At 54.1% G+C, this 13,037-nt stretch overlaps 2 protein-coding genes across 2 annotated transcripts in view; one reads left to right on the plus strand and one right to left on the minus strand.

Moving 5' to 3' along the window:
• Positions 1 to 4,286, minus strand: part of LOC149521036 (Fc receptor-like protein 5) — a 238,989-nt gene extending 234,703 nt beyond the window's left edge. The window contains exons 1-2 of the mRNA XM_089774121.1: positions 3,857 to 4,286; positions 1,514 to 1,843 (exon numbers count right to left, since the gene is read on the minus strand). Coding sequence (XP_089630247.1) covers positions 1,514 to 1,843; positions 3,857 to 4,286 — 760 coding nt within the window. The remainder of the gene's footprint in view (positions 1 to 1,513; positions 1,844 to 3,856) is intronic.
• Positions 1 to 13,037, plus strand: part of LOC149521034 (leukocyte immunoglobulin-like receptor subfamily A member 3) — a 1,043,054-nt gene that overhangs the window by 264,066 nt on the left and 765,951 nt on the right. The window lies entirely within an intron of this gene.

Genomic DNA, 13,037 nt, shown 5'->3' on the forward strand with positions numbered 1-13,037 from the left:
GGGCTGGGGGAAAGGCCTTTGTGGTCGGTGGCTACTTACTCATTAAGGTGGCATAGCTCCAGTCCTACTGGACACTCTCTGGGTGGTGCAGCTGGCCCCAGTAGCCACTCTGCATATAGCTCTCCCCTGTGGACTCACTGCCCCCAGTAGCAATTCCCAGTGGCCACTCTCAGTATCACATCCCTCCTCTCTGCTCCCTCTCCATGTTCTGGATAACAGTCCCATTCCTGGCACTTCCCTTTGTCTTCTACACCCACACATCATAATTAAGGAAGGAGAAACTGATGACTCTGAAGTGAAGCTGGCACCCTAAAGACAATTGATTACAGGATGAGCCTTTCCGAGATGTTTTGGAATGTTAACATCAAAAAGATAACACTGGACACAGACTGACAGAGCAACATCCATAGACTTCAACAGAGGAAAGGATTATAAAATCTGGGTATTTTGCTATGGGACTTTGGGTTCATCTTGCCACCAACTGCAGGAGCATCAGATCGTGACCGACAGAGCCCGGCTCCCCCTCAGTGATCAATCTGCTTGGCCACTAGATTGATCCAGACTCTGGACTGGCAACTATAACATCGTCTGGTGAGGCTGCATGTATGATGTGTGTGTGTGAGTGACTGAAAAGCATATGCTAACTGTTGTATTCTCAATAAATGTGGCGTTCTGCCTTTTCCCCTACAAAAGATCTTGTGTGCTTTGTTTAAGCAGTACAATTTGGTTTCCATACCTGAACCACAGTAGGATTTGTTGTGATTGTTAATATTTTAAACGCTTTATACTGCTCCTTACAGAACAGTTTCTGACTAGATCAGATCTCAGGTGCAGGTGGGAGATCCCAGTTGCTCGTTCCTTTTCACCCACCTCTGTTCTTCTTAAGGCAGTAGCAGATCAGAGCAGCCAGGGCTGCAATCAGAAGCAAGATGCCACCAGTTATCAGCAGAATATCACGGGTTCGGGGTGAGGTTGTCCCTGGTGGAAAGGAAAGATGAGGAAGGGGAAATGAGAACAAGGAGGCAGCCTTGATAAACAGTCTGAGGCCCAGAGAGGAATCTGCCCTGGCAACAAATTTCCTGTGATAACACCTCACTATGTTGTCTATGTCACTTTCTATCTGTCCCAGACTGCTCCTCTTTTGAAGTGAGGAAGGAAGGTCCAGTGGTTATGGGACTGGTCTTTGACATTGGCTGTGGGGGAGGATCAACTCCCTGATATACCACAAGGTGACTGTGAGACTTGTCTCCTCTTTGCCTCATTTCACCACCTCTAAAATAGGCACCGAGGGGCTAACCCCATTAACAACACTGTGAGGGGCCTGGATCCTAGGCCACTGAAGTGTCATAGCTAGAAAAGTCATAGGGGGACATCGGGGTTTCCTTTCCACTTTGTTTTCTGTCACAAGTGAAATCTGTCACCTCGTCCAATCTCCTTTTCCCAGAGCAGCACCAGGGTCTCCTCCAGTGGGAGTAACACAGCAAGCTGGATTAAGACATTAGGGAAGTCTCACCTGTCACAGTCACATCCACAGCCTGGCTCCTGGGGGACGGGATCCACCTCCCACTCACATTCTCCTCGTACCCACAGGTGAATTCCCTGCTGTTGTTCAGACTGGCCCATGGGATGCAGAGCACAGAGACGTTCATAGTGGTGGTGCTACTCTCCATGGTGCTGATCTCTGACTCGGTTTCAGCAGGAATAAATTTGATTCCGTCCTTATAGAAGTGAAACCTCCGCTCACCAGCATCTCTGGGGGCTGTGCAGGTGATGAGCAGGGAGACCCCTTCGCTCACCACTCCAGACAGGGGATCCGTGGTTATCAAAGGCGGGGGAAGGGAATCTGTGGGAATAACCAAGGGGAAGGGGGGTTCAGTAGGGACAGGGCATGGGAGGTGAAGTGGAGATAGTACCCAGAATTCAATATACTCAGAGCTGACCTGTGCTTTCTCCAAAGCTTCTGGTTTACTTAAAGATCCCACAGAAATGAGTGAGAGTCAGGCCAGGAGCTGAGGGTGGCTTCCTTCAGATACAAAGTGGGGCTGGGATTTCTCATCATCAGGTGGACAGCGTTACTAGGACGTGACTTGGTATCTCCTAATCCCTGAGCCTATGGAGCACTCTGCAGACAGGCAGGGCCATGGGAGTCTGGCGATCATCCCCTCTGGCCAGACTGACCTAAAACTGGGTGGTCCTACTGGGATCCAACATTCCCAGAGGGCGGAAGCACAAGGCAGCCATGTTCTCGGCCAAGCTGAGTGGCCATCTGTTGGGTTCTTCTCTGAAGGGCAGCCATGTTGGAAATGAGGCAGCCATATTGGCTACAGGTGTCCTTGGCTGTGCTGATGTACATGTAGGATACAGAGCAGTTGCCGTGTTGCTCTGTGTCACCAGAAACAAAAGGAATCCTCTTACAGAATAACAAATGTAGCTGGGCATGAGACTTGTGGGCAAGAGGCCATGCACACTGACACCCAAATGAATGTGTTGATCTTTAAGGTGCTACAGGGACCCCTTCCCTAGCCATGTTGTCATTTGGTGGGTGTTTGGGATATTAAGGAGGCTGGGGGCATGGCTGAGGAGAGGGGAGGAACTAGGAGCATGGCTGGGGCTGCAGCTGGATAGGGATGGAGAAGAGGCCTCCCCAGTGAAGACCCACACATCCCACCACCCCCAGGTGGAAATAAATGCCCCCCTGAAATCTCACTGCCCCCAGTCAGGTCTCTCTGTGATGCTGTATTACACGACCTTCCAAAGGTCACAGGAGGCACTTGGGGTGAGCAGGGTTCAGGGAGAGGGACAGGGCTGCGGAAGAGTCTGGACACCAGGGGTCAGTTAGGTACAGAAGAAGGGGCCCAGCCAGCAGGGATCTCTGGAGGGATCTGGGAGCAGGGGCAGATGTTACCAGGCTAAATTCATCTCAGGGGGAGTGGAGTTTCCATGGGAAATGCCCTATACCCCTGTGCCTCGCTGTGCCCACGTTACCCAGCAGCAACCTCAATCCCCCTGATTCCAACACTTTCTGGGGAAAGTGTGTGTGTGTGGAGGGGGGAGGGAGGGCATTGTTACAAATGGATTAAACCCAACACACCCATTCCCATCAGGCTATTCACCCCCATGGTCCCAAAACATGGACAGAGGCAGAAAATTGGGGAGAACCCGTCAGTCGACCACCAGACCATGGTGCCTGCTCCTCAGCAGCACCTAATTGCTGGATTCCTCCCCTCCCAGGGATCTCAATCACCCCACAGCCCATCTTGCCTCACAGCCGCTCTTCACCAATTCCCTTCCACCAGGGCAAATAGCACTGGCCACTCAGCATCGGCAAGGGGGGTTGGACCTGCTGCCAAATCCTGCCCTAAATGCCCCCATACAGCCCTTGTATCTCCTCAGGCCCATGTCGCTGGGCCCCCAGCCTAGGAGTGGGTCAGGCCAGAGCTCCCCTGGCTCCTCCTGCCTGTCCACTGCTAGCTGCCAGCTGCATCCTTCTTTTGCCAAGGCTAAGAGAGACTGGGTGTCCCCTGGCCAGCCACCTTTTTATGCTGCCCAGCAAGGCTCTGATTGGCTGACTCTCTCCTGCTTGTGATTGACTCCCTGACCCAGCCCTTTCCCTTATATGGAAGCTATGTTTTAACCCCTTATTTGCCGGTGCAGGACCACCACACTGTCATACTCTCATTCACCAGATGTGTGTGCGTGTGCACACACACACGTATGTTTGTACCCAGGGACGTGAGCACCCTGCTCTGTTTGTGTAACTCTCATCTCATGGGCTACAAGTCCTGGATTCCACGCAGAGAATTCATCTCTGTACCAAAAACCAACCCAGGGAATCTGGGGACAGCCCAGCACTCACCTGTCAGAGTGATGAGAACTGGGGGACTCTCCAGTGACTGGATCTCCCGTCCTGTTGGGTGTATCCAGTACCGGCAGGTGTACGACCCGGAGTCCCCAGGCTTCAATTTTAAGTTCCTGACACCAGAGTAGCTGCTGCCCAGTGGGACAACAGGTAGGAAGATCCTTTTCCCCTCCTTGGAAAATTGAAATCTTGTAACTGCCTCATTGCCACTGGGAGGAGAACATGTTAGCTGCACGGATTCCCCTGAGAGGTAGAGCTGGTGCGGGGGGCTCAGGGAGAGGGTGGGAGCTGTTGGGGAGTCTGGAAAAGACAACGGGTCAGATTCCAGTGCAAGAGAAGCAACACAGAGAGCTGAGAGGCAGAGATGCAGAAGAGGAGGCTGTTTCTGCCTTAATGGAGCTAGAGTGTTTCTTAAACTCTGTGCCATGGCCTCTTTTACCTTTTTTCCCCACTTCTCCCAGTGGAGATGGAAGCTCAGCTGGGACAATACATGCAGCAATTAAAGGAGCCACGACCATTTCTTTTTTCTTTTTTCCCACCTCAATAATTTTCCCTTGGTATTTCACATAAAAAATGATTGTTTGGTGTTCCATGGTCTTTAAAAGTTTAAGAAACACTGAGCTAGAGAGATTCCCACAGAAAAATAAATATCCCCCTGAAATCCCACTGCATTTCCCCCGTCCAGTGTCTCATCTTGCCCCTATATCACACAGCCCTCCAAAGGTTCCCTGGTGGGGTAACTGGGTGGGCAGGGTTAAGGGAGAGGGGAAAGGTGCGGAAGGGTTTGGAAACCAGTGTTGGGGTTAGATACAGAAGAAGGGGCCCACCCAGCAGGGGTCTCTCTGGGGATTCCATCCGTGCTATGAGAGAAGAGTTTGTATCCACTGCTGCTTTCACCCCAGGGGTGAGCATATCCAGGTACCTTCTGCCCCTCTCATACACGTGTCCTGTAGGGGGTCCTGACATATTTGTGCTGCCAGTGTCTGGCATAACATGATAGACACCAATCCCTGTTTTGACAGAAATCAGACTGTGCTCCTCTGGCAATGCCCACCCAGGACCCCAGAGCTGTGAGCTCTCCACAGCAGTGCCCTGGTAATGCCCAGTCTATGCTGAGCAGCTGGGAACCCCAGTCCCACCATGGACTCTCTGAGATGCAGGGCGGGAGGCTGGGCAGACAGAGGGTGAAGGTGAGGAGCTGGGGTGCTGGGGCTCACCTCTCACAGTGATGGAGATGGAATTGCTGTTCCTAGAGGAGATCTCTCCACTGTATTCCTGTCTCCAATATGCACAGGTGTAGGACCCAGCCCTCCCTTTCTCAGCGATGAGTTCCAGCCGGGCCCCTGCATTTGGGTGTAGGACTATGCTGGGCTCCTGCAGTTCATTTTGAAGGAAGAATCTGTATCCTGAGACCAATCCATTTGAAGGAGCTGAACAGGTGAGGTTAACCTGATCTCCTGGGAGATAGACTCGGTAGCTGCGGTCCAGAGAGAGGCTGGGGGCCGGCAGGGGATCTGGAACAGAGACACGGGGTCAGTGGGCAGGGAGATGCCAGGATGGAATGAGGAGAAGGGAGAAGGGGTAAAAGATCCATCCTGGGCTGACAGGAACACAAACCAGCCTCACCTCACTGCCCTGACCCCACTCCCACACACCATGGCAAGTAAACCTCATTCCGGGCCCTTTTCCTAGATCCCAGGCCAGAAGGGCCCATTGTGCTCATGGAGTCCAACCCGTGTGTCACCCAGCCCCTGGGATTGCCCTGGATGGTCCCTCTGTCACCCAGAGCAGATCCCTGGGAAGCACATTGAGGCTTCATTCAGAAATCGTCAGCGCTGGAGAATCCACCCCAGAGCTTTGGGAAGTGTCCCCCTGGTTAATTCCCCCACCGTGAAAATGCCCCCTATTTCCAGCCCGAGTTTGTCTGGCTCCAGCTCCCAGCCACTGGGTTGTGTTTGCAACTGAGCTGTTGATTAACCCCCAGATAGGAGCTTCTAGACAGAGACCACGTCCCCCCGACCCTTCTCTGTGTTGTTAAACAGCTCCTGGACTGTCTTTCTCTAAGAAGGACCCGCTGTGGCGGTGCATCAGGGTTTCCCCGACTCCTGCACCCCCATAGTGGCATGAACAGATTCCACCAGCCAGTAGAATAGAGGGAGTTTATTGCTTCTCCAGGATACAGCACAGCACAGATGTCATCTGGTTACAGGGCAGGCCTAGGATGCCTCAGCCCCCCTTGAGATGGGGGAGACTGGGCCCCTAAATCCCAGCCCCTTCCCTAGGCTGCCTCCTCCATGATTCCAGACACAAACTAAAACTCTCTTCCAACCCTGCCCCTCCATCCCGAGCTGCACTCGACCTCCCTTCCTTTGTCTTTCTCCCTGGAAGCCAGCTCGTCGGACAGGTTGGGAGCCCCTTTCATAATGACTCATCCCCTGTCCCGCTGGACCGTGCTACAAACAGCTGCCAGTGGAGGTCTCACACAGCCCACCGCCCAGCATAGCAACCAGCAAGGTACCACACTACATCACACCCGCCCTCCGTGTCACCGGACAAATTCCAGTTCCCTCCATCTGTGCAACTTCACTCCCTTCCCACAGCCTGCTCCCTGCACCCCTGAACTCCACTAACCCTCAGTCAGCTGCTCCCCATCCCATACAGGCAGGAGATGGCAGGGTGATGGGAGGGACCCAGACTGTGCCAAGGGGCAATTCAGGGACAAGGGCAGGGGCTCTGCAGATGTCCACATAGGGCAGCAAGGATCGTCCATGTGACTTGGAACCAGCAGTTCCCCTCGCTCTCCATCCAGAGGAAGCGGGTGAGCTCATTTGTGGGAGGTGGAAGGGCCCTTCCTCCACTTGGAACCCCCAAGATCCCAACACTCTCCATTCAGGGGGAATGTGGGGTGCAAACAGAGGGGCAGGGATGTTGTTGAAATGGATCGATCCCAACACCCCCATTTCCATCAGGACAGTCACCCACAGTCTCCATCCAGGGCAGAGGGATAAGCGGGTAAGAGAATCTGTCATGTGACCATCAGCCCTGCCCAACAGTAGCTAGAAGGTGCTGACTAGAAATGAGGAAGCTCTGGCAGATGTGAGGGAGTAAAGGGGGGAATTATTCTGCCCATCACTGTTCCTCTGGAGCCTCTGCAGAATCTGCTTTTACTGCCCTGCTGCATGCAGCTCAGTCACTATCCCTGTCCCTGTCCTTGAGCCCTCTGATCTGAGAGCTGGGGCAGAGAGCTCCACATGGGTGGGTGTGACGTAGTGGGGGTACCTGGCTGGTTTCTATGCTGCTGGCTCTGGGGTAACCCCCACTGCTGCCGTGGGTACCACGACCCAGCAAAACAGGATAAGTCACTATGCAAAGGGACCTCTCAACCGGTATGGCCAGACACCCCCCATGGAGAGGAACAAAGGAAGGTGGATGCTGCCCTGGCTGGGGGGCAGGGCTGGAAGAGTGTTGGTTAGTTGCTGTCTGGGAGCATGGAGGAGACAGCCTAGGGAAAGGGGCTGGAGTTTAGGGGCCCAGTCTCCCCCATCTCAAGGGGGCCTGAGGCATCCTAGCCCAGCTCTGTGACCAGATTACATCTGTGCTGTGCTGTATCCTGGTGAGGCAATAAACTTCCTCTATTCCACCGGCTGGTGGAGTCTGTTTGTGCCATTTCGGGGTGCAGGAGACGGGGGACCCCCAACGCACCGTCACAGTGGGCCCTGCCCAGGGGTCAGTGTCATGTGGTAGTGGGACCTCAGTCTCCATGGCCCCTCCCACCCTCACTCTCTCTGATGAGGCTGCGAATGAGGGGCTGGGTAGTGCCCAAGATGATGGGGGCAGCCTCTCCCCTATGATCTGGGCTGGGACCCACCAAACAGACCCTCCCAGCAGGCATCGGATGGAGTCGCTCTTCCACCCCTCTGGATGTCAGGGGAAGTCACGGGGACATCAGGGAATGATCCCCCCTTCCTTTCAATTCCCATCACCATGGTGTGAGAGGATCAGGATCCCAGCCCCACTGACAGAACCCCTCTCTCCTCCCCTACCCCACTGCCAGCATCTCAGGGAGGCCAGGAGACATTGTTACCTGCGGGGGACACCGGCCTGGGGAGACTCTGGAGAGAGGCTGGAAGAGAAGAGCAGAGGAGGTGAGAGATCTGGGGATGCAGAACTGGGAGGGGGAGGCTGCAGACAGATAGACACAGACACACAGAGGGCTAGAGGCCAAGCACTCACCCAGCAGAGGCAGAAGGCGAGTTAGCTCCATGCTGAGCCGGTCACTCTGAGCTGGGAGCTGGGTTCTCGGCTCAGCAGGGGAAGTCACAGCTTCAGGCGTGGCCACCACTCAGCTCGGGCTGGAGACACACTGGTGTGTGGGGCACAGAGTGTGGGGGAGGGGAGCTGCCCATTTCCTGAACTTGACAGTGGGGCGGGTGGAGGGTTTCCTGTCGCCAAACACTGACCCCCTCTGATGGGACTGACCCCGCTGTGGGGAGCGGGAGCTGGAGGCAGGGCCAGGCCCAGCTGGAGATGGAATCTGGCTGAGGAAGGGCTGAGGGGGAGGGGCATCCCAGCCGAGATGAGGCCGTGGGGAGAAGCTCTCCTGTCTCTTGGTTTATCCCCAGAGGGGAGAGTCTTTAAACTGAGGGGGCTGCAGCCGTGAGTCCCTGCTCCCCCACCAGCTAGACCCTGCCCAGGTGTAATTTCCATGTCTCTGGAGGGAAAGAATCCGACATTTTCTGATCATTGTGAAACTTCCCCTTAGTCACCAGCTGGGCCGTTGCTGTGGCTTTGGCTTCCTGTTCCGTGGTCTGAGCGCTGTGAATTTCAACCCCTCCCGTCAGGCACAGATTCCCATTTGCCCCGTGACCAAGGTTTAATTTCTCTCTCCCTGAACTGCCCCTGAACGCCGTGCATGGAATGGGGATGGTCCCCCCCCCGCCCATCCTGTATGGAATTGTCTTATGGACACTGTCATGATTATGAGGTTAGCCAGCAGCCTGGGGATTAAGGGGTTAACACACCTAGCCAGGTGGAGTGACCAATAGGAATGTAGGTGGGACTTTCAAACTGGGACAAAGGAATTTGGGTTTTTTCCTTTCTCCCCTTTTGTCTCTCTGGGTGAGTTCTCCTCAGCTACAGAGCGGGACAAGCATGTCTCTCTCTCTCTCTCCAAGACACCAGTCTCCATTTTCTGTAAGTAGGGTAAAGTTTAGGTAGTTTCGTTAGGTTTTATTGTTTTAAAGGTTGGGTATGGGATCTGAGATCTGGCACTGCTTAAAAGATGTTTTGGCTTTTCTTTGTAACTAAAGTTCTAGGCCCGTGGAGTTTCTCCATGAGTATATTTTGTTACCTTCCTGTCTAGTCATTATACTTGCAACAGGAATATTGTTGTAATAATAAAAGTTCTTTCTTTTCTTTTTATTAACCTGGCAGTGGTTACTTGTGTGCCTTGATTTTTATTTTAGGGGTGAGATTTCCCAAATGATCTTTCCCCTGATTTCTTTATCAACATTTGGGTGGTGGCAGCGGAAGTTTTATTCCCAAGATCTAGGTTTTTAAGATTTTGGGGGAAGTTTTATACCAAAGCCTGGTAGATAAGGCTTTGGGGTACACTTGCTGGCCCCCACTTCTGCATTTATCATGCCAGAGTGGGGAAAGAGCCATGACAAACACGAATTTGCATAAATCAAAGATGCTTTGGACCCAACACCCCATGTAACCGATTAGTTCGACTGTCACACTCGGCTGGATCTGTATCTCTTATTCTGGTGCGTGTCTCACTCCTGTGAGTGAGGTTAGCGACACGGAGTGTGGAATGGTTTCTGGTTTTAAATGTGCACAGGGAAGCCATCCCCCATCACAGTCTTTTCCAAACTGTGCAGCCAGTGCACAGCCGTGTGATGGGACATTCTTGCCCTGCCCTGGACTTTGAGATGGAGCTGCTCTTCCTACAGGAGATCTCGTGAGGGGATTCTCATCTCCAGCACCTGCCTTCTCAACTGTGAGCTCCAGCCAGGCTCTTGCCTTGGGGGTGGGGCCTTGTTGCCCTTTCTGTGAGAAGACTCTGTGACCCGAAAACTGCACGAATCAAGTAGCCAAGCTCCTGGCGCAGATTCACCCTCCGCACAGCTGAACAAATTCCTGGCCCCCCACATTTGTGCAACTTCACACCCCCCATCCCCCAGCTTATTCCCCTCAGATAACCCCATTCAGAGTCCCAATCGGCTGCTCCCCCGCCCATGGGTGGAGGAGAAAGGAGGGTGGGTGGGATCCAGACTGTGGTGAGGTGCATCCAGGGTCAAGGGCAAGAGCCTAGGAGACAATCAGCCTTCTCCAGAGGGGACTGGGGCATCAGAAGTGGCCCTGGGGCTGGAAGGTCCTAAATGTGTCTCAGGAATCCTCTAATCCCCACTCTGCCCATGCAGGGGCAGCAGGGGAGGGCAATGGGCGTGTGGGAGATTCCTTCATTCTCCTGGGACTCCCCTGGCTGGGGCTGGGGAAGTGGGTGGAAAGGGGGGGAAGGGTTTTTAATACAAATGGTTCAACCCAAAGACCACCATACCCATCAGGGTATTCACCCTCCATTCTCCAAGGGGGGGAAGGGAGTAGAGGTGGAGGTGGGGTAGAACCCATGAGTCCAATCTCAGACCTGCCCATCAGGAACTAAAAGGCCCTGAAAGCTAGAAAGAGAGATGAGGGAGTCTGGCCGGACAGTTTAATATTTGTAAGTTTAGTATTTTGTTAAATAAAACAATTGTTGTTACAGCGCTTCCTGTTTGACTTGACTGATGCACGGTGATATACAGATACAGTGCAGGTGTGTCCCAATAGGCAGGATTCTGTCCTGGTCTCACACTTACAGTCCCCATGGGCACTACCCAGTCTGTACGTCCGTCTGTCCCTCTCTCTCTGTCTCTCGTATTTCCTAGACCCCAAAGTCAGAAGGGACTGTTGTGAATTGGAGTCCAACCTCCTGTGCCCCCAGGTCCTAGGAAATCCCTGAATTGGCCCCTCTGTGACCTAGAGCGGGTCTCTTAGAAACACACTCAGGCTTGATTCAGAAATCACCAGCGCTGGAGAATCCACCACAGCCCCTGGTGTCCCTGTGGTTAATTCCCCTCAGTGTTACACTCTGGGCCTGGTTTCCTGTCTGAATTGGTCTAACGCCAGCTCCCGAGCACTGGGTTGTGTTTAAAGCTTGTCCACCCTCTCGCCTCCCCTCCACTCACTGAGCCAGAACCTCTGGTCTCCCCCAGCAGAGTGCAGAGTTGGGGTGAGAAACGCCCCCAACAGAGTAAGGCAGACACTGATAACAGCCCCGCTTGTGGAGGGTCAGCTACAGGGATGTGACAGCACCCAGGAGCACAAGCCCAATGGGACCAAACCCCACATCGGCCCATCTCACTCTGCCTAGGGCAGCTCCTGGGACGTTCGTCCCACTGACACTGGGCCCTGCGGCTCCGGTTCATGTTCTGTCGGAGCGAAATCACAGGAAACCGAAAGTAAAACGCGAGCCGGGGCCAAGGCAAACAGAAGGACGAGGTTATTGAGGAACAAATGTGCGGGTGGCGGGGAAGGGCGTGCCCGGCTTGCATTACAGCTGGTGACAGACTTTGCCCCGCCCTGGACAATGGGAGGGGCTTGACTCCGACCTGGCAGGAAAGGGCGGAGCCTTAGTTTGGAGGGGTAGGGCTAGGAGCAGCCAGTCTTCAGTCCCACTCAGACCATGCTGCCCCTCCCCCAGCCAGACCTCAGTGCTGCCCTGATGCGGCTCTACTGACGGCTTAAAGCATCCATAGACCGGTGTCAGACCACAAATTGCTGGTTGCTGGATCACGGTGACTGCTGGAAATTTTGCCCGTCTGTGGTGCTGGGGCTGAGGTGGCAGCAGGAGGAGCAGAGCAGGAAGCGTCTCCCGCCTTCCCGCTCCTACTCAGCTATGATGGCATCCTGGCCCTGCATCCTTGGGGAGGGGAAAGAGGAGGGATCATGCGCACTGCCCACTGGAAATAATAACCATGCGCCCTACAGGTGGCAGCCCTAGTCTGGGGAGTGCTGGTCTGGGGTGGTGTCAAAGAGCAAAGGGGTGTTGGGAGGGGGCATGGTGGGGTCATGGAGCAAAAGGGTGTTGGCAGGAGCTGTAGAAGTCAGAGGTTAAAGGGTCAAAGGGCATGGGTGTGGCGGTGGGGGGGTCTGTAACGTAGTGTGGGTACCTTGCTGGTTGCTGGGCTTGGGCTGTGGGTGACTCCCACTGGCTGCTGTCTGAACCACGGCCCAGCTGAGTAGCTGATGGGACAGGGAGGTAACCTGTTCTACCAGTTACCTCCCTGGGAGAGGAACAAAGGAAGGGGGAATGCCACCCCTGGCTGGGGGGCAGGGCTGGAAGGGATGGTTAGTTAGTTTCTGTCTGGGAGCATGGAGGAGAGCCTAGGGAAGGGGCTGGGATTTAGGGGCCCAGTCTCCCCCATCTCAAGGGGGCTGAGGCATCCTAGGCCTGCCCTGTAACCAGATTACATCTGTGCTGTGCTGTATCCTGGAGAAGCAATAAACTCCCTCTATTCTACTGGCTGGTGGAGCCTGTTCATGCCACTACGGGGGTGCAGGAGACGGGGGACCCCCAACATGCCGTCACATGGTCAAATGATATTAAACACTGGGGAACAAGGGGCTGGGTTGGGGCTAGTTAGACTGGCAACATGTTATTTCCATATTCATTATTTGCATAATCAATATGCAAATATAATGTTACTGGTCCACCAAATGTTTGTGAATGGGTTTGCTGGTCCACAGTATAAATAAGAATGGAAATCACCAGTTTAAAGAGCTCAGAGCCCATTAACCCTGGGGCAGTGCCCCCCCGGCCTCCTCCCCGCCTCCCCAGTGGTCCTGCCCAGCATCAACCATCAAAAACTTCAGCACAGTCTGTCTAAACCTCGGCAGGCCCCGCCCGCCTGATGGCAGGTTCTATGGCATGATGAGTTCAGCAAGAGAGTGAGAAATGTGAAGTCCCGATGTGCTGCACCAGCCTTCCCCTGGAGGCACAGAGTCCCCTGGATGGTCCTCTTCATCAGTGGGGGACACAGTCAACTAAGCATTTTGCTCTGTGATGTGCCACAATCGTCTGTCTGGTGTCTCTGGGCCTCTCTGCTGCTGGGCAGGAAAAAGCCCCTTCTGGTAC

This window comes from Pelodiscus sinensis, chromosome 30, assembly GCF_052426305.1.
Source record: "Pelodiscus sinensis isolate ZL-2025 chromosome 30, ASM5242630v1, whole genome shotgun sequence".
NCBI lineage: Eukaryota > Metazoa > Chordata > Testudines > Trionychidae > Pelodiscus > Pelodiscus sinensis.